Source organism: Ammospiza nelsoni, chromosome 7 (assembly GCF_027579445.1).
Source record: "Ammospiza nelsoni isolate bAmmNel1 chromosome 7, bAmmNel1.pri, whole genome shotgun sequence".
NCBI lineage: Eukaryota > Metazoa > Chordata > Aves > Passeriformes > Passerellidae > Ammospiza > Ammospiza nelsoni.
Genome location: NC_080639.1, coordinates 4,997,580 through 5,023,875, shown reverse-complemented (window position 1 = coordinate 5,023,875; position 26,296 = coordinate 4,997,580). Strand labels below are relative to the sequence as shown.

The 26,296-nt window shown below is 49.3% G+C and overlaps 1 protein-coding gene across 1 annotated transcript in view; it reads left to right on the top strand.

Annotated features, from left to right (window-relative positions):
- The window catches only part of VWC2L (von Willebrand factor C domain containing 2 like), a 43,423-nt gene extending 17,676 nt beyond the window's left edge, over positions 1 to 25,747 (top strand). The window contains exons 3-4 of the mRNA XM_059476232.1: positions 692 to 821; positions 24,803 to 25,747. Coding sequence (XP_059332215.1) covers positions 692 to 821; positions 24,803 to 24,951 — 279 coding nt within the window. The 3' untranslated portion in view covers positions 24,952 to 25,747. The remainder of the gene's footprint in view (positions 1 to 691; positions 822 to 24,802) is intronic.
- Positions 25,748 to 26,296: the final 549 nt, after the last annotated feature.

Sequence of the window (26,296 nt, the reverse complement as noted above, 5' to 3'; positions counted from 1 at the left end):
TCTCTTAATTATTTATGTATTTTATGTGGGACTGTTGCTCACAACCCTTGTTGAAGCAAGCAGGAGAGGGGCCAGGCTGAGATCTCATGGTTGTGCTACAGGAGTGCTCACAGACCCCTGAGGCAGGTGCTGCACAAACACAGAATAAAATGGGTTTGTCCCTCCAAGAGCAACACTGTTTGCCTCTGCTCTGAAAAGTGGGAATGAAAACAGCCCAGGAGGCTGGGGGATGGACAGGCCATGCCAGCAGCACCCTTCCAACAGCTTGGGGGGGCTGGCAATGGTGGTCTGTGTGAGAGATGGGTATGGCCTGGAAAATCAACCTGTCCTCCCTTCCTGGAATGAACCTTCCACAAATCCTGCTCTTCTTCTGGCCACACATGTAGGATAACAGATGGGTACAGCAAGGTACAACCTAGAGGCTGCAGCTCAGGTTTTTTGGCAAAGGGACCTAAAATCCTAAAAGACCCGGCACTCTGCATGGGAAAACAGGGCCCGCTGGTTTTTCTGATGTTGTGGTTTCCTCTTTCAGCTGTTGCTCTGTTGTGCCAGAGGTTAACTTGTATCAGCCATGATGAATGACTCAGTCAAGGGGCATTGAGCGCTGATGTGTTTATCTTGTGGCAAGATGGGAATGTTGCAAACTTGTGAGCTGCGGGAGGCCACGGGCTAATCTGACATTTGTTCCTAGCCCTCGCCATGCGAATGGTGTCGCTGCGAGCCCAGCAATGAAGTTCACTGTGTTGTAGCAGACTGCGCAGTCCCCGAGTGTGTCAACCCGGTCTATGAGCCAGAGCAGTGCTGTCCTGTCTGCAAAAATGGTAAGAAAGAACCGTGTTGGCTTTAACAGAGACACAAAGGGAACTTTTGATTGAAGTGCTGTTACTGGGTTTGCTTCCATTGGCACGGGCTGGTCCTTCTCCTAATGTTTTGCTTATGGGGTGAACATTTAAGCTGCCCTTCCTGGCCTGTGGCTTCTCCTTGGAGCAGATGGAATGGCTGGCTTGACAAAGGTTTTATGGGATTGAGTCCTGATGTCAGTGATTGTTGTTTCATTTCTTTGTTATTTTCTCAAAATTAGTCTAATGGAGAATCAAGTACATGAGAAAAGAGAGGGCCTTTGTCCCTGCATTAACAAACCACTGGTTATTGCTTAAGGCCAAGGGAAAACTCACCAAAATCAGTGGCAGAACTTTTCCTGTGGCCAGTAAGACACCCCCCAACCCCAGAAGAACCCATTGTTGGCTGTGTGCTGGAGTCTCTGTGTAGCACTGGCCCCCCCTTGTCCTGCTGAAGTGATTCCATGAATTAGATTCATCAATACTTTCAAGAAATGTTCTGGAATGACTGGAAGTACCTCTTTGGAAAATAAACCTGTTTCCAAAAAGGTCTCCCGGGTCTTGTACCACAGCCTGTACTCACATACATCTCTGAAACAGCACCTTTCTCCTAATGTAGATGTGAAGACAGATGAAAAGGTAAGGCAGCTGCACATAAACTTTTTCACAGCTTTCTAAACATGTAAGAAATGGCTCCTTGGATTCATCTCCTTGTGTTTAGAATTCACTATCCGTATATATTTGCTCTTACATACATCACTGCTGCTGGATAAGAGTAATGGCTGCTTTTGTACCTAAATGAAAATGTTGGTGAAGAAATAACATTTTCAACACATTTTCTGCTCTGTCAGACAGAGTAAAGGCAAAGAGTTGAAACATAAAATACTTTTACTGAAGGAACTTGAAAAATTTAAAATGTTTGGAAAATTACACCATAAATATTACTTGAAATCCTGAGGTTTGTATCTGTATTTTTGTTCCAGAATATTTTGTCAGATTTTCATTGAGTTTTGTGTTTCTGTTGGAAAGCAGAAAATGTTTGTAGGAAATCTCATTGGTTTGCTTTTATTGCTGAAGTGCAGAGGAGAGGTTTGTTACCCGGCTCTGTGCACCACCTTTGTGTACAGCTGTGTTTGGCTGTGAGGTTTCTCATCACACTCACCAAGATTGGTGTCCTGGGTTGGTGACTCAGGCTGTCCCCAGGCCTGTCACTGAGCTCAGACCCACTGACACCCCAACAAACACCTCTGCAGCTTGTGTGGCCTCTGTTCCTGTCTCAGGTAGGGCACCATCCCAAATCCCCTCATTTCCAGTGGCAGCACATCCCACCCAGCCTGTGTCACATCAATGCCACCTGTGAGCATCCCTGGGCTTCCCAGGAGTGCAGGCTCACAGGGGCTCTCACAGCCCCCTGCTGCGTTTCCCACCATGGCCATTCCCCCCAGGACCCCTTTGGGGGTTGGTGGCTTTCTGTGCTGGTGACCAGGGCTGAGAAGCATCTTTCTTCCCACAACAGCCAGGGGGAAAGGGAAAGAGCAGCTCCTGCTGGTGGCACAAGGACAGGAGGGCAGGAGGAAGATTGGCTGCGTGCTGAAGGGACTGTGGGACACGGTGAAGTGATTGGAACCCTCACAGGGAAACCAGGAGGCTTCATCCATGGTTTTAGCCAATCTCTCCACTGCTCTCTTTGCTCATCTCTTGGGGATACACATAAAGCTCTACATCTGAGACCTGTTTTAGGCAGGGATGTATTTCCCACCACCCCCTTCAGAGCATCCTGGATGCCTTGGGAATGCTGGTCTCTGGGGCTGCAGCACAGCTCAGCCAGTGGAGGTCCTGGCCGTTCCTTGGGATGGAGGAGCATGTCTGCATGGGGTGCTGTGGGGGAGCTGCACCCCTGCTGGTGTTCCAGCCTGGCTGTAGGGAGGGACACCCCTCAGCTGGAAGGGCTGTCTGCTCCTGCTGCTGCTGCTGGGGCTGGCTGGCTTATAGCTGGCCCAAGCTGGCAGTTTTGGCTGTGTCCTTCACAATGTAATGCAGTGATTCCCACATGACAGAAATTGGTAGGCACCAAGGCAGTTCCTATGTCGTGGGAAATCTGATACCAGAGTTTGTCACTGCTCCTGGATGTGGCTGAGTGTGGCACACAGTGTTCACCTTTCTCTTACAGTCTGAGAGATTAAAATGGAAGTGTAGCAGCCATTCCTGTGTCCCTTCCCATCTGAATCCCTCTGACACATCCTAATGAATGAGGAGCACAGTGTCTTCAGCTCTGTGCTCATCTTGAGACCAACATCTTGTCTTGCAGCTCTCTGCTTCAGCCACCCAATTAAAGCTCAGTTTCACAAATGCATGAAGATAACACAAACTGACAGACCCACTTAATGACTGAAACACCCTTTTTAAATTTATTTTTTTCCTTCCATTGGGTAGCTTTTGTCTTCTACCAAGGTGGTGAAGACACAGTGCCATGTTCTGGTGTGATGAAAAGATTTTAGTCCCTGTGGTTGTAATGTCAGGCTGACAAACAGAAGAGCACAAGGGATACAGTTGTTGGGGCGGGGAGTATTCTCTGTGGTGCAAATCCTCAATTCAAAAGCTACCCCTTAAAGTTTTGGTAGGGAAAATCCTTATTTTAGGTTAAGCACAGCCCTGCATCATTTGCTGCACTATGCTAGGAGCATGACTTGCCTGCTTGTTTAGCTGTTGCTGCTATTAATGAGAGAATAATTCTCTTTCCGTGCAGTCAGGTAGATTTTCATAACCTTATTAATTATGTTCTGCCAAGGGCAGAAGTGCTGTGATTCAGTGAGCACTGGCACAGGCTGCCCACAGAAGCTGTGACTGCCCCATCCCAGGCAGTGTCCAAGGCCAGCTTGGACAGGGCTTGGAGCAGCCAGGGATAGTGAAGGTGTCCTGCCCATGGCAGGGGATGGAAGGGATGATCTTTGAAATCCCTTCTGACCCAAACCAGTCTGGAATTCTGTGATTCTGTGATAATGCAAAAATCTGTTGATTCTAACATTCCTGGCCTTTCATAGAAAGCCAATACTGATTTCTCTCCCATCATTTAAGAGCAGTCTGAACAAACGGCTTGGGAGATTTGCTCCTTCTTGGCCAAAGAAATGAAATTGTTATCTCGTGCCTCACTAACCACAGCAGCTCCTTCAAGGCTGGCTGTTCCTGGCAAGGGATCCCACATTCCACACTGAGCATGCAGACTTCACTGGGAGGCTCCAATCTGGGGGTGAAGGAGGCAGAGGACGTTTTCTCCTTCATGTCCTATCATCCAATTTGTCAGAGTGGATTTTGAGGGCGATGGCTCCAGGTGCTGTGCAGCATTTCTGTCACAGAGATGAAAGGTCACTGGATTTCACGTTTCCTGGTAGTGACAGACCGCAGAATTATGGCCTCGAGTTGTTCTTTCCAGTCCCTGTGACTCCTCCAGACAAAAGTGTGTCACCGCTGTTAACTCTCTGCTGTGTGGAGCCTCCAAGTGCCTGGCACTGTGAGAGTGCAGCTCGTGGTGCCCCCACCTCTGTCCCTCCTGCCCCAGGTCCTGCTGCAGTTCTGTGAGAACATCCCCCCACTCTGCCAGAGCCAAAATTCCCAGCCAGGTCTGCATGGCCAGGGCTGCAGAGGTGCCTGTGAGGTGTTCTGGGCCCTTCTCTGCTCACCCTGTGCCCTTCATTCCCAGAGCTCTGCTTGTCCCTCCACATAAACCCATCCACTGCTGTGGGGTGAGCCCTGCTATTGGGCTGTGTGTGTTTTAGCTCCCTTTCTGTGCATCACTTGGAGGTTGCTCTTCCCATTTCCTTCAACCCTTTGGATGAGGTCTGGGAGCAGGGGATGGGGGCATCCCCACTGTATCATCCCTCACATCCTTTCATTTGGTTTAATCTGTGCTCCAGATTAAATGGGTTCCTCTGCTTTGCCAGCTTCAAGCAACTCTCACCTGCTGCGCTGCACAAAGGGAGAAATTCCCTGTGCTTCATTTTCTTGAGGGATGAACAAAACAAATATTATACATTTTTGGGTTGGGTCTGGTTTTGCCTCCAATTTAAGTTTATTGTCACCAATCCTCAACAAAAGAATTTGTTGCCCAAGGAGCCAGATAAAAGCTAACATGTCCACAGTGGAATATTTCCTGGCAAGTGTGCTTACTCAGCCTGGGCTTCTGAAGACATTTGTGATGGAATACTGGGCAGCAGGAAGACATTTTGTAGATAATGTGTCACTGAGTCTTTAATTAAAGTTTTAAATTATCACACTTGATACAGATTTCCAAGTAAAGAGGCTGATCCTGCCATCCACACACAAGTAAAAGATCCCTTTGACCTTCAACAGATTTTACATTGGTAAAATAGCATGTCTTCATGCAAAGCTCTTGTGGGTATTTATTATAATGTGGTATAAATATTAATTAATCCCTACAAATATCTTCATATTTGAGGGCATGAGCACAAATGTGAGTAAATAATAATTTATTTCTGTGCATATAAACCCACATTTCACCTAAGCTTCTGTCTTAATTTATTGAAATATAAACTCAGTGCTCATTATTTCTCTGTTGGAGTTAATTTGAAATAAGCATTCTGCACCCCAGCCTGATCCTGCTGTAACACAGTGTGTCTTGCTCAGGAACCCCCCAGGGATTTTCCCAGCCTGTTGAAGCCTCTCCTTTGGCAAACAAATCCGTGTTCCATGTGTCCCTGAGTGAGCTTGGCATGTCTCTGTGTGCAATAACACCTGGGGGCAGACCTTTGATGCCGCCTTTTCTTAGCAAGAGCTATGCAGAAATGCATTTTTTCTGAGTGGGAGATGTTTGGGAGTGCCCAGGGGGTGTCCCTTTGGAAAAGCTGGGCTGTGGGCACTGGGGCACTTGGTGAATGGGCATGGGCCAGGCTGTTCCTGTCCTGCCCGGCCAGTTCAGAGGTGGTTCATGAGCTTCATTTCCATTCCCAAAGTAAGCAGGGCAGGAATGCCACAGGAAGAGGCACTGGCAGTGCAGGCAGGGAGCAGGGCTCTTCCTTCCCAACCAGGACAGCCAAACCCCTGCTCAGGGATTGCCCTGGCAGGGCAATGGGAGCTGTCCTCTTTGCAAAACCCTTTGGGATTTGGCAGGACAAAAGGCCCCATCTCAATTCTTGTAGGTGATGGATTAACAGTGCATATTGGTAAGCAGTACTGACAAAAACCCTTCCCCACATGGTCTCTGTTGTTCCAAATTATCACTGCTTGAAAAGTGCCAGGGTTTTAATATGGAATAATCCAGTGCATAAATGTAGCTTGTTACTTATCTGCAAGATGTGGATCGCTGAAGCTCCAGGTCATTGTTTTGGAAAGCTTCTGCTTCCAACTTGATCAGTGACAAAAAAAAACAATCAAGGAAGCATGGAAAAAAATTACTAAAATTTGAGGAAAAAAGAGGGAAGGATTTGGGGACAGGATGTTTTGTCTGCCATTTGATTAAATACAACTGTTGGAGGATAAAGGCGACACAGAAATTGTGGCAAGAGGATGAGAGAAGACTTCATGTTCATTTGCTTTGTGGAAAACAGTGATTTGGAGCCATGGGGAGATCCCTTTAAAGAAAAATAAAAACAACAACAACTAAATAAAATTCCTCTTCTAATTTATTTCAGAAATTCCTGAAATGGCCAGATTTTAAGATTGCACTTAAACCCCCTTCAGTCCCAGTCTATGCAATGTGCTGGTTGGTTGTGCAGATGCCAGGGAATGTGCCCAGCCAAGGAGAAGAAGTGCTCCCCACACCGGATTTTGCTGGACTCCACCATCCTCTCCCCAGGTCCTGGCAGCTGAAGGCAGTAGCATAGCATAGCCCCATCACCCTGCATGGTTGGGAATTACTGATGGCAGCCAACCTTTGGGGCACTTGGTCACCCCCACGGCCACCACCCCCTTCAGGTGTCATCCTGAGGGGCCACAGGAAGGACTGGATGATGCTCTCTGGGATGGCCACCAGGAGTGTGAACTGTGTAGCCCTCTGAGCTCAACTGAAGCAGTGATTTCCTTACCAACAGAAGAAAAGGATTGATTTGAAAGCTGGTAGAAGATCAAGACTGAAAATGAAGAGGTGTATTTGAGCCAGGCAGACACCAACCTGACAAAATACTCCAGTGCTTGCTTTACTGTTCCTTAAGAAGTCATTTCCCTGAAACTGATTTCCAGTGGAGCTCGTCCATCTGATCACTTCAGGCCAAGGGGTTAAAAGCATGTAGGTGCTGAACTTGACACAAAAGCATCTGTCAAGACCTAGATCCTCCACTGCTTTGGAAATCTCCAGCACTTGGATTCTCCAGCTGCTCAAATGCCCTGCTGACTCAAGATGGGTCACAGCTTTTGGAAGAGGCCTCAATAACAGTGAAAAGCTTTGGAAAAGTTGAAACCTCCAAAATTAGCCATGCTGATGTTAGACAGCATCAGGGAGGGCTGAGCTGATCTGCCACCTTGTGAAGTTTCAGAGGAAGTGAGACTGAGAGCGACGAGGGAGAGGAAAAGCCTTTAGAGAACAAAAAAGCCCTGAACTGAGCTGCACTTAATGTGATGAAACCCCTCCCACAGCTCAGTGCTCGCACAAAGCCAGGCTGCTGGGCTGTGCAGTGGCAGGGATGCTGCTGCAGAGCTCCATTCCCAGGGAGCTGCAGCCTGGAGCCAGCAGGACAGCGGCCCCTGAACCTGGTGTGTTCACCCGCACGGGTCACCTGCTGCTTCCCAAGCCTCTGTCCTCTCTGCCCTGCAAGCAAGAAAGGGATCATTCACCAGTTAAACAGGAGGAAAAGGCTCTGCCTGACTGCTGCAGGCCAGGCAGGAGCTGAAATTGGTACCTGCTGGCCTGAATTGGTACCCCAGGTCCTAACCATGCTCCTGTGCTTCCACCACAGCAGAGTGCAGATGAATGTAACAGGCACCCTGAAGGGAGGATCATGGAAGGGTCAGGGAGGATCATGAGGAGCCATTTGTGGGACAGGAGCAGCTCCAAAGCCCTCTTTCAGCTCTCAGAGATGTGGGAAACACGTTACCTGCTCTGCATTACTCCTCAAACTCAGAAATATTTATGAAGAAGCTTTTGCTCATCATGGTTGTTCTCCCTTGGGGAGATGTGCTGAAGTTTGTGTGCACTGGCCTGTGAGAGTGCTAGTTCAAGGTTCACTATCATCATGATTGTGTCTTGTAGAGAAGGGCTGGGTTAGGGGGTGTTGGAGGGGAGGGAGGAGTTCCTACATTCCAGCTGGGAAGCCAGGTTCCTTTGCAGAACACAAGGAGCCTGGGCAGTGCTGAAATTCAAGCAGGCACTGTATTGCTGTTCCTCACCTGGTTCTTGGTGTGACTTTAAAATACCAGAAGTGACTTTATGATCCAATGACACTGCTGTAAACAACTTTGCTGCAAGAGAAGCTGAAAGCCAAATCCTGTGTCGGTGTCACTTGGTGTAAAACAGCATTTTTTACTCTGATTTACTCCAGCTGAGGATCTGACCTGCTGGTACCTCTGGGTGGCTCAGAGGCACACTGCAGGAGGCTGGGGTGTTTAGCATGGTCAGGGTTGTGAAAGGATTAGAGAGGCTTTGCTTTGGCTGCTCCAGAAGGTTGGGGTTGTGAGGCATGTCTGTGTGAGAAGAGTGGCAGACACTGTCTTCATGTATTTCTCATTTGATGAATGTTTAATGCTTCTTTATTGGAGCCTACACATATGTAGAGTAGAGGTCTTTAAGAAGGGGTTGACTTATTTCAAATAATTTATGTCTGAGCTGCTCCTTTTAGATGAAATGCAGACTTTACAGAGCAAAGAGACTGAAATGAAAATATAAATTAAAGATTAGAGCTAAGCAAGTCTGAGAACACTTGGAATTAAGAAAGGCGCTTACAAGTTTTCTCCTCCTGCTTCCTTTTCTTCCCTCCACCTTTCCTACATCTCCATCCCCTCTCCTTTGGCAGGGTGCTGCATTCCAGGGCAGCCTTCTGTCCCTCCCACAGGGCACAGCTGGGTGAAGGACAGCAGGGCAGTAATTTCAACCTGGCTGTTACTGTGTGGTCATACACGACCCCAGCCTGTCACTTGCCAACTCACCCATCCCTTTGGCTGGAGAGACTAAAAGGGGGTTGAAGGTGTGTTTCTCTTCATCTCTCTCCCTGATTTGCTGGTGAAGTGCCTCACCTGAACAGAACAAAAAGGAGAGCATTTTGCCAGAGGGACCCTCAATTTGCAGCACAGCCAGGTGAGGGTGCAAGGACACCGTGTGTGGGTGGCAGTGGCGCTGCTGTGTGACAGGGGTGGCGCTGTGCTGCCTGAGGGAGGTTCCTGTAGGACAGGGAGGGGCTGGGACAGTGCCAGCCATCACATAACTCCTGTTGCACAGGGTGCTCTGCTGCCCACAAACATCAGCATCCATCACTTCCCCCCCTTGGCCCCGCCCTCGCTCCCAGCTGCCTTGCTTGCCTTTGCACAGGTGCCTTCAGTGTCAATGCAAGCCCAGCACCAGGGCACTGCAACTGCAGCAATGGCTGCAAAAGAGCTTGGCTGGCGCAGGGCTTCCTTTCTTGCTCTCCTTGTTCGTGTTTTCTGCAGTGTTGGTCTGAATTGCTGCCCAAGACTGAAGAGCTTAGGCTTGGTCATGAGCAAATAAAATCCTGGTGGGAATGAGGAGAGGATGTTGCTTTCTTTGCTGTGGCTGGTGGGGTTGGCCTGGGTCAGTTCTTTGCAGCTCTGGCCGTGTTGATGCAGCTCAAGGACGGAGGAGTCACCCATGGGACCCTATGAGCATTTGTAATGGGAGGTGAACTCCAGGATGTCCATATTCCACTTGTGCCCACTTCTGGAATCAGAATCCCCTCAAGGAACTCACTGAGGAGTTCAAAGGAGTCATTACAGACCAGTACCACCATTGATGCAGACTGGTGTAACTCATTTTACACCAACTAAGCACAATCTGTCCCAGTTACAAATGTTTTGTGCCAGGTAGTGCTGGTAGGGAAGCAGTTTGTTAGAATAAATGGAGCAGGAGCTGATGCTCCAAAGAGAGGAGTGCTGGTGTCCTGCCCAAGGATCTGTTGGGAGCAGTGGATTTGCATGAAGAAGAGCACACAGAGTTCTCCCCAGGCTGTCAAAGTTCTGACATTTTCACTGCAGCTGCCTGAGAGTATTTGAAGAAGATGGGAATATGTTGGTCAGAAAATGCTGACTCACTGAAACCTCCCTGGGAAAAGGGCCAATTACAGCAAACTCGCTGTTTGTACCTCAGAAAGGTTTGGGAAAAAAACTGGAAGTGATGAGATGCCTCATTTAATGCTTTCAGAACAAACTCCCTCAAACCTGGGAGGATAAAAGGGGTGATATGGTTTCAGATGTAGATCTTTGTTTTATACTTTGGAATATTTCAATGGAAAAGACAAAGGGACGTTTTGTCCTATTATTTCAGACAGCCTGCTCTGGTTTTTACTGAAAGCAGAAAGTGTTTGCACCTTTGACTTTCCCTCCCCAGGTGAGTGGGAGAGGAATAGGAGAAAAACTCTGTCTGATGGGAAATGTCCTTCCTGCTTGGCTCTCCCTCTCATCTGGGTAAGTAACCAGGTCCAGGATCGATGGGAACTGACAAGGAAAATGGAAAGGGACAATTTACAAAGGGCTGGAGTGACAGGACAAGGGGGAATGGCTTCCCACTGACAGAGTTTAGACAACTGGGAGGAATTCTTCCCTGAGGGTGGTGAGGCCCTGGCACAGAGTGCCCAGAGAAGCTGTGGCTGCCCCTGCATTCCTGGAAGCTCTCACCAGGTACAGAAAGGGCTACAACACCCAGGCAGTCACTGCTCCCCCTTAACAACTGCCTGTGCTACAAGGAAAGCAGCAAGAGGGAATTTCTGGTTACTTTTCAAGCTGTGCCAAACAAAAAAGAAATGTTTTATTACAGGCAACCTCAAACTGTAATTATTAAATTGGAAATTAAATGGGGAACTGTGTTAAAGAATGAAAACCTGCCCACAACTGTAACGATCAGATACATTTGCTGGTTTTGTACAGAAGCCACTTTTTGTCTTGGCCACATCAAGCCCCCCCAGAGAGTAAATATGCTGTGATCCAGTCCCTGAGGCTGCTGTAAACCAGCCTGGCTGCCTTGCTCCAAGGGAAACATCCAGGTTTTGTGTGCTGGGGATCTGCCCCCACTCTCATTCATACTAGCAGCTGGATAGTGAAGGTTTCACATGCAGAAAAATAATCAGGGCCAGTTCCTGGGTCTGCATAGGCCCCTCCTTGGACAGCTTCACCCACACTTGAGAGACACCCCTGCCCAAATGGTTATCTGGGTTTCCTAGTTGGGTCAACCCCTGAAATAAAGGTGCCTGCTTTTCTTTACAGATTTAGCCTAACTCCTATCTATGGATCCAAAGGCTAGAGGGGAGCTGCTGAGACAGGAGTGGCCTCCACAGAAGGCATTACAAGCCCCCAGCAAGGAACACCCAGGACTTTCCTTGCTCCCCTATTGTGTGCACAGTGGTTTTGTAGCTTGCACTGCCCCTTCTCCTGTGCTTGTTTTCTCCCTCTCAGGGGAGTGCTGCCTGTTCTCTCCCTCTTCATGTGCCCAAGCTCCTCTTGTAACCAAGGGTTAAAGTAGCCACAGATGAGAGAAGATGAGAGGAGAGCATCAGCTAATTAAGAGCAGTGCTTGACAGGTTCCTGTGGGATGCTGACAGGCACCATGACTGCCAGGACAAGCTGTGCCCAACAAGCCGTGCTCTTCCACCCATGGATGCACCAGCCTTCCAAAGCAAACATGAGCCTGGTCAACATGAAAGGTTTTACCTTGTGCATGCCACAGGCCAAATGTGCACATTAAATTATCCTGTTGCTAAGGCTCAGTTGAAGAGGGAGGTGGTGTGAAAGCTTCTCCTTGCTGGAACAGGGCTTGCCAGATGTGATGGTGAGGCTCAAGGTGCATCACGAAGATGTGTGCCTGACTGAGGTCTGGGCTTTCTAGACACAATGTGCCCTGGCACAGGAAGTGTTGGCACAGGGAAGTCATGGGCTCATTCAATGTTGGCTCCAAGGTGGGGCCAACCCAAAGGTTCTCATCACTGTGTGCATTCATAGGGCACAGCTGTGGGGGTCAGCAAGACAGCATTGACTTTCTCTTTTCCACTAATCTGTTGGGCAAAAATAATTAAATACAATCCCCCACATAAGCGCATCATGTCTCAAACTTCACCAGGGGGTGAGGTGGGAGCAGCAGTGGGGCTGGCACTGCTGGCAGGCCTGGCACCTGGCAGCACACAGTAGGAATCCTGACAAATGCCATGGGCACTGCCCCCCAGCAGTGTGTCCCATGTGCTGCAGTGTCTCCTTGTGCAGTTCACCCCATGGTGGCTGAGTTTCTGCATCTCTCAGCTGAAATCAGCTGCTGCATTGAGGAGTTTGGCAGCGCACCCAGGAGGGGATCTCTGGGGCAGAGGAACATCGCACACTTGGACATCAGCACCCAGAAATCATCACAGAAGAGTTTGGGTAAGAAAGGGCCTTGAAGATCATCCAGTTCCATCCACACTGCTGCTTTGAATTACAGCAGGCAGGCAGTCCCTGTGTTAGGGATGACATTTTCCTTCTTTTAGTGTCTCCATCTGTGCCAGACATGTATTTGTGCCCCTCATGTCATCCTGCCCCTAATGTTTCACAAGACCTGTCCTAAGTTTTCTCCAAAAATTTGCCAGCTGAAAAATAAATAAAGACAAGAGAGTTTGTTCTCTGAGTTTGGCACTTCATGGCCCAGGGAGGAAGGATGCAAAGGAAGAGTCAGGGAGGGGATCTGTCTCAGTGGCCCTGGGGCAATGCTGTCTTCAAGACAAGCATTTTCCTGGCTTTCTTCTGGGGCTAAAACTGAGACAGAAAGAAACCACAGCATAACTTCTGCCATTGGCAGGTTCTTCTCTTCCAATGGCTATGTTTGCAGAGTGCTTTGCTTTGCTCTTTGGGGCAGTTTTGGCTACTGCTGCCATATGTACAGGGAACATCTGGAAATCTGCTCCCAGCTTTAGCAAGTGCTAACAGGGACCAGTTTGTATGATTCCAGTTGTGTTCACTGGGCCCATGTTTGTTAGCTGCCTGCAGCAGCTCCACCTTGAGCACACTTGGGCTCCCCCTTGTACCCCAAGAAGGCAGGATCTGGGTCCTACCCTGTGTCAGGGCATCACAAAGCCTTCCAGCCTCCCCAGGAACTCCCACCCTCTTGTAGTTGCAGGGTTTGGAGTGGTTCTGGCTTTTGGGGTGTTTGTTTTCCCATCTTTTTTTACTTCTTGTGGCTGTTGAGCTCAGCTTTTGTTTTATGTGTTCAGGAGTACAGGAGTGTGTTTCATTTTCCAGATTAGAAAATGCTCAGAGGTATAATCAGGTCCTTCCACAGTATTTAATTATCCATAATTAAAGGCATCTACACAAAGCAGCAGATTTTCAAAGACTATTCCTGTGTTACATTGCTAATGAATTAAGTAATTAATTGGCATTGAAAAAATACAATAGGAAACATCAATCTTTTAAAGTAAAGCATTTTTCAGGGGTTTTATAAAATCATTAACTCATATCAGGTCAGGAGCTGTTCTAATGTCTAAATCCCTCTTCTGGCTTTAAAAAAAATTTCTAAGGCACAGAATGAACGCAGGAAAAACAAGGCAGGGAATACTAGCTGAAGAGTGTGGGAATACTCCCCATTTGGGGAATTTTTGGGTGTCATTGTCCCTCACTTTGCCAGCCTGTCCCACAGTTCCTTCCCTCTGCCAATAAGGTGAACCAGTTCCCTTCACACTTGAGAAGGCAGTTTGCAGCCTCAAGCCTTCCTGTTGCTGCAAGTCAAATCCATTTTCCTGCTGGATGTAGTTTGAATAACCTGCATCCCCTCATGAGCCCCCACTGCCTCTGTGCCTCAGTTTGCCCAGTGCACTTCCCTGTGCCAGGGGAAGGTGGGAGGAGAGAGGTTGTGAGCCATTCAGATCCTGTGGTGCCACTGAGACCAGAGGGTGAGCAAGAATTTCTTCTGGGAATGAATAAAAACAGACTACAGAGAAGGGCAACAAAGCATTTGGGAGGTTTGGGCAGGAGGGATGCAGAACCACGTGTAGGCAGCATCATTTTCCCACAGCCTTTCATCATTGCCAGCTGGTACCTCACAGAACTGTCCTGTCCCAGCACATCAGCACAGCCTCACCCTGCAGGGTACAAAGGCCCTCGTGCACTGTGGTGTTCTGTGGGGATACCCAGGGTTATGAGCAAAGGACCTTCCTTCTTTCACTGGGTGATGTCATTAAATGCAGCTGTTCCCATGCAAAACCAGCACTGCTCATTTAATTTCTGTCACCAGCCAGACTCTTTCTGAACCACCAGAAAGCACCCTGGAAATGCCATGGACACCATTCAATTCAGGGCATGGAACAGCATGGGAAGGGCAAAACCTGGGACAAAACATGGATTACAGCTCTTCTGCAGCTGCTGGAGAAAGCAGGGCAGGTGCCAGCAGAAGTGTTTAGGGGCCTGTTTATTCCAGAAGCACCAACCTCTGTTTGTGTCTTCTGTCCATCAGACCAAGGTGTGCCCGTCCTTGCAGTGCTTTGGTCTCCCCATGTGAGTCCTCAAGATCCATCCACCAATCCTGCCCTGCCCCTTCCATTCCCTGCTCCTCCTGTTTCCTCAGGAGATGCAGATTTTGGCACAGCAGTGCCAATTCCTGTCTCTCTACCACCAGCCTTAATGGCTGGGGTGGGGTCAGGGAAGATGTTCTCCTGATTTTCTTTTCCTGTGCCACAGGCAAGTAATTAACTTCCCCACATAAACGAAGAAATACTGTTTCTGCCATTGTGGTTATTCTGTTTCTACAAGTAATCAATCATTTGTATGGATTTGCATAGAAATGGAGCTTTGCCACTGCAGCCCATCCTAAATTTATAGGGATGAAAACAGGCAGATCCAAAGGCTGATGCTGTTAAACACCCCCCAGGAGATCCATCCTTTGACTGGAAGGGGAACCTTTGCTGACTGACTTTAACTTTTACCGTTAAATTCCCCTTTCATGTGGGTCTTACCTGGCTGTGGCCATCATTTCTGTGTCCATCATCACAGAGGCCAGGAGGCTGGGAATAGTGGAGGCCAGGGAGATGGGCGTGGTGGTGAAGGCAGCAGGAGATGGGTTCTGCTCAAAGTCAGCAGCAGAAAACTCAACAACTCAAACATGAGCCAAGAGCAGGAAGAAATGGTTTCCACAGGAGCTCCTCCCTTACATGGAAAGTTTTATCTTTGCTCTGAACTCCCATTTCTAACACAACCCCACATTTAAAACCATCCAAAAAACCAGGTAGGGAATGCAGGTGGGACCGTGCTGGTGCCCTCAAGGCATCACACCCATGCCATGGTGGCAGAAAGGCCTGAGGGCATTCTTCCATCAGTTGAGCCCATCCCACAGGGATCTGGGCTGCAGTGCTGCTGTTTCCAGACAGGAGCTGGAGGCTGATCCCTACATGTGGTTCCCCAGAGCTCAGGAAAGCCCCATTGCCCTGGCAGGGCCCTTGTGCCCACAGGCACCGATGGCCACTGCAGCAGGGCCTGGTGCTGGGCTGGCTTTGCAGCACGCTCCACCTCTAAAGGAACAACTCAGGTGAATGTGTAGCAGTCTTGGTTCTGCCCTACATTTTTTTTGCTCCCATTTGATACAAAATGAGCACAGTCAAAGTTTCCATTTCATTTATGACTAATCTGAAAAAATCCCCTCACCCCATAAAACATCGCACAGCTGTAGTGACCAAGTTAGATTCAATTCTGGCTTTATATTGAGTTGACATGAAGCCAGCTCTCTTCCATACATCATCTGTGATTGCAGTTAAGCATGAAATACTGTTTTAATTCTTACACCAAATGTGGGATATTTTTTTTCTGAAGAAAAAAAGACATAAAAATGTTAAAGTGGCCCATAAAAATCATTATATTTTCACACAAAGCGCAACCAAGAGGCGAATAAGTTGGCTAAAATCTCACAAGACCCAGGGAAAAAGTCCTGCTTGTTATTCTTTTGTTGTTAACCTTTGCCTTTGAGTGGACATGTCTGGGCAGGGTTCCACAGGCCTGGTGCTTTGCCATCCAGGGGCTATCTGGGCCCTTATTTCCCTACACCAGGATGTCCTCCCATGCCTGCAGGGACCAAGAGCTGCAGCTGCCTGTGGGAGCTGACAGTGTCCCAGTGTCCCAGAGCACTGCAGGGTGAGCATGCATCCTTGGATGAGTTTGCTTCTCTGCATCCCAGTTCCTTCCTTGGGCAATACTGGCTGCAAGGGCACAGTCCTGGGCCTGAGCCTGTTCCATGGCACACATTGTTCTGTGGCTGCTCCTGGCACCTGAGCCAGGGAGGTGAAGGAAGCACAAACACTACAGCACATTATGCATGCTTTTATATATTTTTTTCTTCACCTGATGCAATAGTTTAATGGTAGTTCTATTAATTAATTTCTTTTCAATTAATCTATTTGATACCAGCTCAAAAAACTCACCTCACCTTTTAACATTTGAAGCATTAAAAGAATGAATGTACCTTCAGTGCTGCTGGAATTCATTTTGGGAAGTACTCATTTAGACAAATTTTTGAAAGCCTGCTACTTACCTGAAAGGTTAAAATTACCTCAGAGTAGCTTTTACAGCTGCAATCTACCTGTATTTTAAAAAGAAATCTATGCTATTTTCCCAAAACTTTATGCTGTCTGCAAAAAGATTTTTAAGAGCTAATGCTGTTTGTTTGCTCAGGTAAATGCTGAACACAGATTTCTCCTTTAATAGGTGGTTACTGCTGCCTTTGAGGTGTTACAGTTTTCCTCCTCCAGCCCAGAGTGGGCACAGTAAAACCTGGTGCAGAAAATCTGCTTTGGATGCACAGTTTGTCCCTATGCAATGCTGGGCCCTTTGCCTTTGCAGTTTTTTTACAATTTTTCAGTGCTGATCAAGGTATTTGCACACACAGATCCTTTTAAAATGAAGAGGAATTTGGTATGTAAATCCCATAGGTGGCTTTGAAAATACCAACCTGCATTTTTACACTAAAAGGAGGGGGGAAAGCCCTGGATTTACAGATGGGTCTGAAACACTGGGAGTTGCTCTTGTGCTGTCTGGGAGCTGATCCACGTGCTGGCTCCTCCAGCCAGGTCACTTCAAGGTTGTATGAGTGAGCAGAGTGAATAAAGGGTTATGAGTTTGATACCTGTTAATTCCCACTGCAGCAATGCCTAACCCTGCTGGCCAGCAGTCCCTAACCCACAGCTGGGTTAGAAACCCAGGCAAATGGGCAGCCTGGGGCTGCAGGGAGCTCAAAGTGCACTTGGATATATGCTCCCAGCTCTGATTTTGGTGCCCTTGGGATCAGAAACAGAGGGGCTGGGTGCACAGGGCTGGGGGAAATGTCCATATGGGGAGGCAGATACCATTACCTAAAGCCGTGGGAAATGTACAGCATGCATTATTTTCTTTGGTGTGCCCAGATATGAGCTTTGCTCCACCATCTCCATGCTGCCTTCCCCGAGTGAGCTGTTCCAAAGGTCTGACCCAGAGCTCTGCTGCCCAGGGAAGGGAGGGTTGGACATGACCAGAAGCCATCAGACACTGGAAGTGTGGCTGCTCCATCCCTGGAAGTGTCAAGGACAGGTTGGATGGGGCTTGGAGCAGCCTGGTCCAGCAGAAGGTCTCCCTGCCCAGGGCAGAGGGTGGAGGTGGACGAGCTTTAAGGTCCTTTTCTACCCAAACCATTCTGGGATTCTGTGCTCAGTCTTGGCTTGGTCCCCTGTTGTCCAGCCCACCCCACAAGCACAGAAAGTGAAGAGTGGGGTGAGGCTCCACCATTTTCAGCTGCTGTGTTTGTCTGTGGAAGGGACACTGTCCCATCTGTCTTGGTGAGGGATGGTGTCCAGCTGTCCGCAGAGCTGGCATCCGTGTGGGCGCCCATGGACGTCACCGCTGCCAGACAGAGGGATTTTAAATTGCACCCATAGATCTTCCCTGCACCAAACCAGCCCTGCTGCACTACTTAGTGATGCCTGAAGTTATGTCTCCACATCAAATTAAGTAACTGTGCTATCAATAAGGAGGAGTAATGCCGTGTGTTCCCTTCTGGATGTGTCCCTGTCCCTCATGTTTGCTGCTGCTGATTAAGACGGATAAGGAGCCATCAGTATTTCTCTAACTGCAGTGCAAAGGCCTAAATCAGTCTCTGTCACTGGTGCCAGCTCACAATTTAGGGAACTCGAGTAAGGCCCTGCATCCATTAGACTGCAAGGCAGCAGAGACCTGGGATTGTCTGAGCACAGCCTGGATGATGTGACCCTCTCAGTGTGCAGAGAGCCAGGAGGGAATGAGGTCCCTGTCCCACTGGGCTGGCTGGGAGCTGCTGCTGTGTTGTATTTTCCTTATTGTGTGGCTGCATGGCTGGCAAAAGTCAGTGGAACAGCTCCCATTGACCTGAACTGAGCTTTTCACCTCCCCCTCGCCTTCTTAATGCATTCCTTCTAAAGATGGAGGGTTGCTTGGACTGAGCAACTTGGATTTCATTTGGACAAGGATGCTGCAGAGATATATATATATATATTAATGCAGAGATTAAATAACTTTTAGGCATCTTCAGGCATCCAGTAATGTGAATTATGGCTGGAAAAATCTCTCCTGTAAATATGCAGTACTTGAGAAGGGCTGTTAACGTTGACTTCTGAGCAGTGAAAAATGCAGGCAGGATGGAGAAGAGCTGCAGATGAGCTTCAGAGGAGTGGAATTCTTTGGGGCAGTGGTGCACATGACTGAAAGCTCCTGGACATCTAGAAGGCACCAGCAGATGACTCCAGGAGCTGTCAGCCAGAGCCAGCTCTCCCTGGGTGGCTGGGCAGGGTGGCAGGGGAAGAGTGAACCTCCCATGCTGGGGTCACCTCAAGGAAGAGACACTTGTTACTACAGATGGGAGCCACACAGGACAAGGGGGAATGGGGTTAAACTGACAGAGGCCAAGGCTTTGTTTTGGTACTTGAAAATATCAACAGCAAGCCAAAAAAAGGGGAACAGAGCAATTCCTGAGCTTTTGGAAGGGTGCTGGAGCCACCACTGGCCACTGGAGGGAAGGAGGTTTAATTTGTGGCACTCAGGCTGGCATGGATTGGCAGATTCAGTTCTTAGTGCCTCCTGCAAATGGAGCAGCATACAGATTTTATTGAGGGGGCAGCTGATGCAGTGATGCAGTCTGTGCACCACAGGAGAGCTCACTGCTGCCTGAGAAGCAGCTTCCAGACTTGATGGGGACACTCACCTGAAGCAGTCCCGTTGGCAGCCCTGCAGGAGTCTCTGTGGTGGTTGGGTGGTTGGGTGATGATGGACTTTGAGTCCAGGGGGTTCTTTTCTCCTGGTGTTTGTACTGGGAGGAGCTGTGTCCTTTGCAGACTGGGGAACATGGACACACCTGCCACAGCACGGTGCTGTCCCTCCTGCCACCACTGAGGAGTGGCAGATGTGGGTCAGAGCCAGGGGTTCCTGGGGTGGGAACTCACTGCCCCACATCCTGGGATCATGGCAGCCTCAGGCTTCAGCCATGCTCCCAGCCAGATCTCCAGCTCTGGCCTCCTTCTAACACAAGAAAGCTCAAGGGTTGTTTTCTATGGGTGGGGCTCTCAGCTGCCCCTGCAGAGTGTCACCAAATTTAATTTTCAGCAGGGCAGAGCTCAGCATCACCAGCTGATTTCTTTATGTCTCACCTCCTGCTTCTCCTGCTGCCTCCTTTCCCCAGGGAGATGGGCCTGGCACTCTGCATAGCAGAGTGAAAACAGGACTTCTTCCCTCCCCAGCTCCTTAATTAAAGCCACAAATTGAGCTCTTTTCTTGCAATCTGAAGTGATCGCATAAATAGCATTGCCAGAGCTACATGAACATTTGAAAAGATCCTGCAGGATCAGCAGAGAGGAGTGGTGTTATCCTCCAGAAATGGCAGCCATCATTAAAAACAAGATGATGGTTTTCTTTTCCTTCTGAGCACAGAGTTCAGCCCAGACATGGAAAAGTCCCAGGATGCAGGCACAGGCAATTTCTTGTCTCTGTGACAGAGCCTGGGGATTCTGTTGTGTTTTTCCTCTTTTTCTGTTGGGGATCCACGAGCATCCTTGTGTGGATTCCAAGTGGCATCCTCATTTGGTCCCTGTTTCAGTCCCAGACACCAGTGCTGGAGACTGCATGGTTTGTGGTGTGGGGTGGTCATGGTGAAGCCTGGGAGAGGCCTGTTTTTATGGAAACATGCAGAGGAAAATCTGCCTTCCCACTGGGAAGACACTTGGCTATGCTCAGCAGAAACATCTCCCCAGGCAGAACTCACTGCCAGCAGCAAAGCCCCATTCCCAGTTGTGTTCATGGTGGAGCTCCAAAAGCAAAATCACTGAGCCTCATTCAGCTGAGTGAGCGTCCAGGGGGATGTTCCAGGATGTCTCCATTCCTGAACACTGTCAGGAAACAGCACAGCTTTGCACTTATCCCTTGCAGCTTCAATAGTGGGGCACACCACTTGGGAGCCTGAGGGATGGCTGCTGAATTGAGCTGCTGTTTAGCAGCTGTCTTAACTGGGCAGATAAGCATAGCCATCAGCACCTCTCTCCCTCCTTGATGGAATCCATTGACTGAATGAGCTAAATTCTCCTGGAGTCAGCTTTAATATTTCCTAAAGGCATGGGGAGGCTCTCAGAGTGGCAGGAGACATGTTTTATTGAGGGGAAGCCTCTGCTCTTGCTGGAATCAGAGGCTGCACAATGAGATGTTCTGGTGGAGACTGTGAGCTGTGTCTGGGGCAAGATGCTATTCAGGGCACATCTGAATATCACAGTTGGCCTGAAGTGATCCGTGCTTGCTGTTTGATTAACATTTGATTTCCTTTTATTGCTTCTCTGCACACACAGAGCTAAATCAGAGCTGCTGAGAGCCACAGGCAGAGCTGCTGAGTTCAGTAAAACCCATCTGAGGAGTCCCAGGGAGCTGGGGGGACCCTGCTGATCTCACAGAGTGGCTCCAAGGCACCAGCTCGTGGTGTTGGAGAGAGCCTGGCCCCTGAATTCCCTCTGGAACAGGGCTGCAGTGGAGCAGGGTCATCACCCAAGTACTGGTCTTCAGCAGATGGTTGCAGAATTTTCCATCATTCTCCCCAAACCACAAACCAAATACGATTTTTTTTACATCTCTCCCATCAAACCAGCATCTGAATGTCCCTAATACATCTCCATAAAAATCTTCACAGCTGTTCTAGCAAACAGCCTGGAGTGCTGCTGGCTTTTATGAGTATTAACCATGTTAAGCAAAGCAAATCTCACTATTACACTGTCTGTGGGAGCAGCAAACCTCTCCCATCAGTCTCCCTGAGCAAGGAAAAGGGTGATTAGTGTCCTGTTATCATCACAGTCGTGGTTTAAGATGCTTTTGCTGAGAGCAGGACAAGAGCCCTTGCCCCAAGCAGCTTCTTGTTCCTGCTGCTATTATCCTAAGTAACCTGATGTTCTTGACATGTCATCAAATATTTCTGAGCAGTGTCCTCCTCTGAATGATAATTAAAAAACCCATGCTGCTGTTCTGTGTCATTCCTTGGGGGTTTGGCGGACGCTGCTCTCATCCAGCTCCTCCAAGCAGCCACGGTGGGAAAAGCTCAGGCCAGTCCTCAGCAGTGCTGGGTTGGGGCCCTGAGCTTTGGAAATGTTGGGAGGGAAAAAGAATATTAGAGAATTTAAAACAGTCTGTTGAGCTCTACTGCACAAAAAAGAAAAAAAAAAAAAAAAAAACAACTATGGCACAGCCATGCAGATCCCCAGGTGCTGGAGGTTATCTCCACCAGTAGCTGCCAGCTCTATAAATCCCAACGTTTCTGGAAAACTCCCTGGTGACTTATGCTCCTGCCAAGCAGCATTTGCTGTGCCATGGCACATTTGCACCTGAATTCCAGCAGTGCTCCCTCTCTGAGTGCCTCTTCCTCACACCTTCACTGCAGGTGCAATGCTCACTGCATCCCAGTTTGGACAAACAGGACCCAGTTTTCCATGGGAAGGTGGGAGAAGTTAAATGGGGGAGAAAAAACAAGCAGAGGGGGAGAGGCTGGTTGGTAGTGATTGTGCTGGAAAACTGGATTTCAGGCAGTGGGAATTGAAGTTCAGTTATCACACATGCAGTGTGGAAATTTTGCCTTCTGTTAGAAATCCATGTTTCTGTAGGGATGGGGGATAGCAGTGGCAGAGGGAGGATGCAATAAAGCTCTGTCCAGCTCACTGGGTGAGCAAAAGAAACCATTTCACTCAGGCAATGCAGAAGGGGCTATTTTGGGAGTGCTGGGAAAGAAAAGGCCCAGAGCAGTGGCAGTGCTGGCCCAAATTAAAAGTACTAAAGTCTGTCTGGGGAGAGGCAGAACTTCCCACAGGAGGACAGATGTCAGCAGAGCCCTGGGTCATGTTTTCCTCCATTTTGCCAAAAGCCAAGAAGAAAACAAACCCAATTGCTGTGATTTTCCCCTCAGTTCAGCCTCTGGCTGCAGCTCCCTGGGCAGCCCAGGGGTGCTCAGTGCTGCTGCAGTGGGGCTGGTTTGGCAGTGCCTGGGATTTACCCACCACAGCTGTCATTCTCCCCCTTTGGGATGGGGGCAGTATCCCAAGGATCTTCTGTGAGACAGAGAGATGTTTGGCAGGTCCTTCCAGGCACAACAGGGATCAGAGGGGCAGATCATTAGTGTTCAATTACAGAGGGGCAGATCATTAGTGTTTAATTACTGAGGAGCAGATCATTAGTGTTCAATTACAGATTTGCAGAGTTGCCCCATGTCCCCAGAGTAAGGGATCCCCTCTCCAGTGGGGACCTCAGAGGTGCAGGTGATGTTTTAGCACATCCCCCTCATCCATCTCCTCTTTGCTTCAGTGTCTGCTTTCTGCTCCTCCCTGTCCTGGGGCATTAATGAATGGTATTTATTAATTATTTTATTTCCATATGACCTGCTGGGGAAGCTCAGCAGGGAGAAGAGACCTGGGGCTGCTGGGAGGAGAAAGGGCAGCCAAGGAATGGACAGATAAGCAGGATGAAGGAAAAATAACCTTTTCCCAGTTGGCAGCACCCATCAGCCAGTCCCAACCCCATCACCCTTGGCTGACCATGGTCCCTGCACCACTGAGGTGCCAAAGTCCCTTGAGGGAGGTGTTGGGTCCCCAAAGCCTGTCTGGGAGGCAAAGCTGGCTCACCTGAGTGAGCAAACCCTGCTGGCTCCCTCAGTGCCAGCTTCCCCAGAATGGGCTGGCAGGGCTGTAAACCCAGACAAAGCTGTGTCTGGAGGCATGTGTGGGTATGGAGGCAGCACTGGCCTCTCAAATGAGTTGCTTAGCAGACAGGGCAACAAGAGGGAAGATGATCTTCCCCTTTCCTTGCCACCTGAATCTCCAGGAGCTTTTTTGTTTATATTACAATGAAAAGGAGGGGTTTTTTGCTGTGAAAGTGAGAGCAGGCCATGTTTGAAGGGGCCTTTAATGAAGGCAGGAGGGTGTTGAAAGACACTCAGGCACCCTGAACTGTCTGGCTAAGCCCAGCCCTGCCAGACTCGTGGCCTGTTCAACAAAGGGCCCTGAGGAGCACCTCACTGACCCAGGGCACTCATGAACAGCTCTCTGGCACCCTGGCACTGGGCTGGCTGCAGCTCAGCCTGTTTCCAGCCTTGTAAGGGACCCCAGTGCCCTTTCCCAGCCTTAAGCCTAAGCCTTAAGGAACAACTTGCCCATAACTCCATGTCTGTACATGCTCTCACCTTTGGAATGCACCTCATGCACTGGAGACATGGATTAAAACTGGTGGCCAGTCAAAGGGTGACATTTCAGAGCAGCACTCGAGCCACAAAACACTTTTCAAATGTCTTTATGCTTCCTCCATGCCACCAGTGTGACTGCCTTGAATTTTCTGTGTGGCTCTGACATTAATTCCTGGCACTAAGCAGTGAAGAGGAGAGAGCTTGCAGGGGGACAATGGGCAGGGGATATTTGTGGGGCTTTTATGAAAGGATATTTGTGGGCTTTTATGAAAGCCCTCCTGGAAAGGGCTTTAAGATTCCTTCCTACCCAACCATTCTATGACTGGGAAATAAGATCCTTGCTGACTTGCTGCTCAGCTTTGATATTGTGTTATAAAGAATAAAAAATAAATTAAAAAATCCCAAAGCAATAATAAGCAGATTAAAGGAATTACTCTTGAGGAGAATAACCAAGATTTTATCAGAAAGCTAATTGGAGAGGTGATGTAAGACATAATTTTTGGTTAATAGCTCCAAGCTGGTGGAGGTCCTTGGGGTTACCTGGTGTTGGAGCATGGCTGCCAATGGCCTTAGGGGATGGATTGGCTCTGGTCCCTGCAGCTCCTTGCAGCTTTACCAGACTGGAGCAGGGAAGGCTGGGCTGTGTCCTCATGGTCTTGTCCATCCTGCAGACAAAATTTGAGAAAGAGGTACTAAATTAGTGGTCAGCCAAGTAGAAAAAGCTGATTGCCAATGCCATTTGCTCTAGAAACAGAGAGGAAAGTTTTGAGGCCTTCATTTTCCCCTTTAGTGCCTGAGTGCAACCAAAAAATGAGAAGGAATTGCTGTGGGTCCAGGGCTGGGCACTGAGCAAGGTGAGAGCATTGCTGCAGACATCAGCAGTGCTGGTGGCATGGCCAGAGCACAGCAAGGGGCTGGCACTGGGTCCCTGCCTGTGCCAGGCTCAGGGCAGAGCACTGCCCCATGCAAACACAGAGTATTTATCCTGTTCCCCTGTGGATCCCTGCCTGTGCCAGGCTTAGGGCAGTCCTGCTCCCATGCAAACACAGAGTATTTATCCTGTTCCCCTGTGGATCCCTGCCTGTCCCAGGCTTAGGGCAGTCCTGCTCCCATGCAAACACAGAGTATTTATCCTGTCCCCCGTTTGTTTCCACAGGTCCCAACTGCTTTGCGGGCACCACCATCATTCCCGCGGGCATCGAGGTGAAGGTGGACGACTGCAACATCTGCCACTGCCACAACGGGGACTGGTGGAAGCCAGCACAGTGCTCCAAGCGCGAGTGCCAGGGCAAGCAGGTTCTGTAGCAGCCCCTGGCCAACAGCCTGCTCACAGTGATGGTGATGATGGTGATGATGAAGGAATGGCCTCGATGCTGCCCACGTGTCCGACCTCCTGCCAGCTGCAAGCCCTGTGCGGGTGCCACATGAACAGAGCTGGGTCCCTGTGGGGCAGAGTGTCCCCGTGTCCCCTGCAGCTCCTGTCCTTCTGTACACACTCTGTTCCCAGGTGTCTGCTCTGCTGTGGGAGTCACTGGAGCTGGCAGGGGAGGACAGCAGGAAAACAGCCCACACATGTTCCTGGCCTGGCAAGGCACCGATGGAGTCACTGCTCTCACTTCCTGCAGTGTGGATCCTGGGGTTTTTCACAGTTATTTATTTGAAGGTTTTTTTGCTATTGTGATTTTTTTTTTAAGTCTCTTCCTAAGCTGGGATCATCGGGACAATACAGCTACGAGTGGAGCAAGAGGTGGAGCATTTGGATTGTGTCTGTAAGTGCAGGGGGCACTAAGGACAGCAGGGAGGTAGAAATTACAAAGGATGGGGGGTTTAAAAAAATCCCAACTGGAATGTAACCTGCAGCAGGACTGAGGTAGATGCACAGGTATAGACTGGACAGCCATGACACAAAGCTGTATCTGTGTAACACTTTCTCCACTGAGTGGGGACAATAAAGTTGAAGACACCTACACAGTCAATGTGACCTTGATGGGAGCAGGGCCCACAGCAGCTGCATGGGCAGGCTGGGGCAGCCATCCAAGTGCTCCATGAAAGCAAAATCTTACGTGGCTTGTATGTGTGATTCTTGGCTCGGGCATCAGTGGTGGAGCAGAGGGAAGAGGGCCCAGTCTGTCCCTGGTTCCTGAGCTGAGCACGTGCTCACCTGCCTTGTCCCATCCCCAGGCTGCTCTCACTGGAGCCAAGGGCAGAGTTCCATTGCCTTCAGTGAGAGCAGGTGACAATTAAAATATGGGATCACCCCACTCTGGAGGTGCCCAGGAATGTCCCATGGCTGTGGCAGCACTAAACTGGCTCACTGGCAGGTGAGACCCTTTGCTGCAGAGGGAGGGAGCTGCCCTGGCACTCCCTGGGAGCACCCACACAGCTGGGGACAGAGCCAGCCATGGAGCAGCAGGGCAGGCCTGGGCTCCTGGGAGGGCTGTCCCTCCAAAGCAGCTGCTTTCTGTGCCTGCCTGCCAGGAGCACAGCTCCCCAGCAGCCAAGGGATTCCAGCACTGGTACCTCCTCCTTTCTCAGGCTGCAGCTCCCAGGCAATACTGTGAAAGAAAGGCCACCAATGTCACCTCCCTGCCTGCCTGGCCAGGCGAGCACAGGGGCCTTTCCCATCTCTGTCCACGCTCGGTTCCCTGCT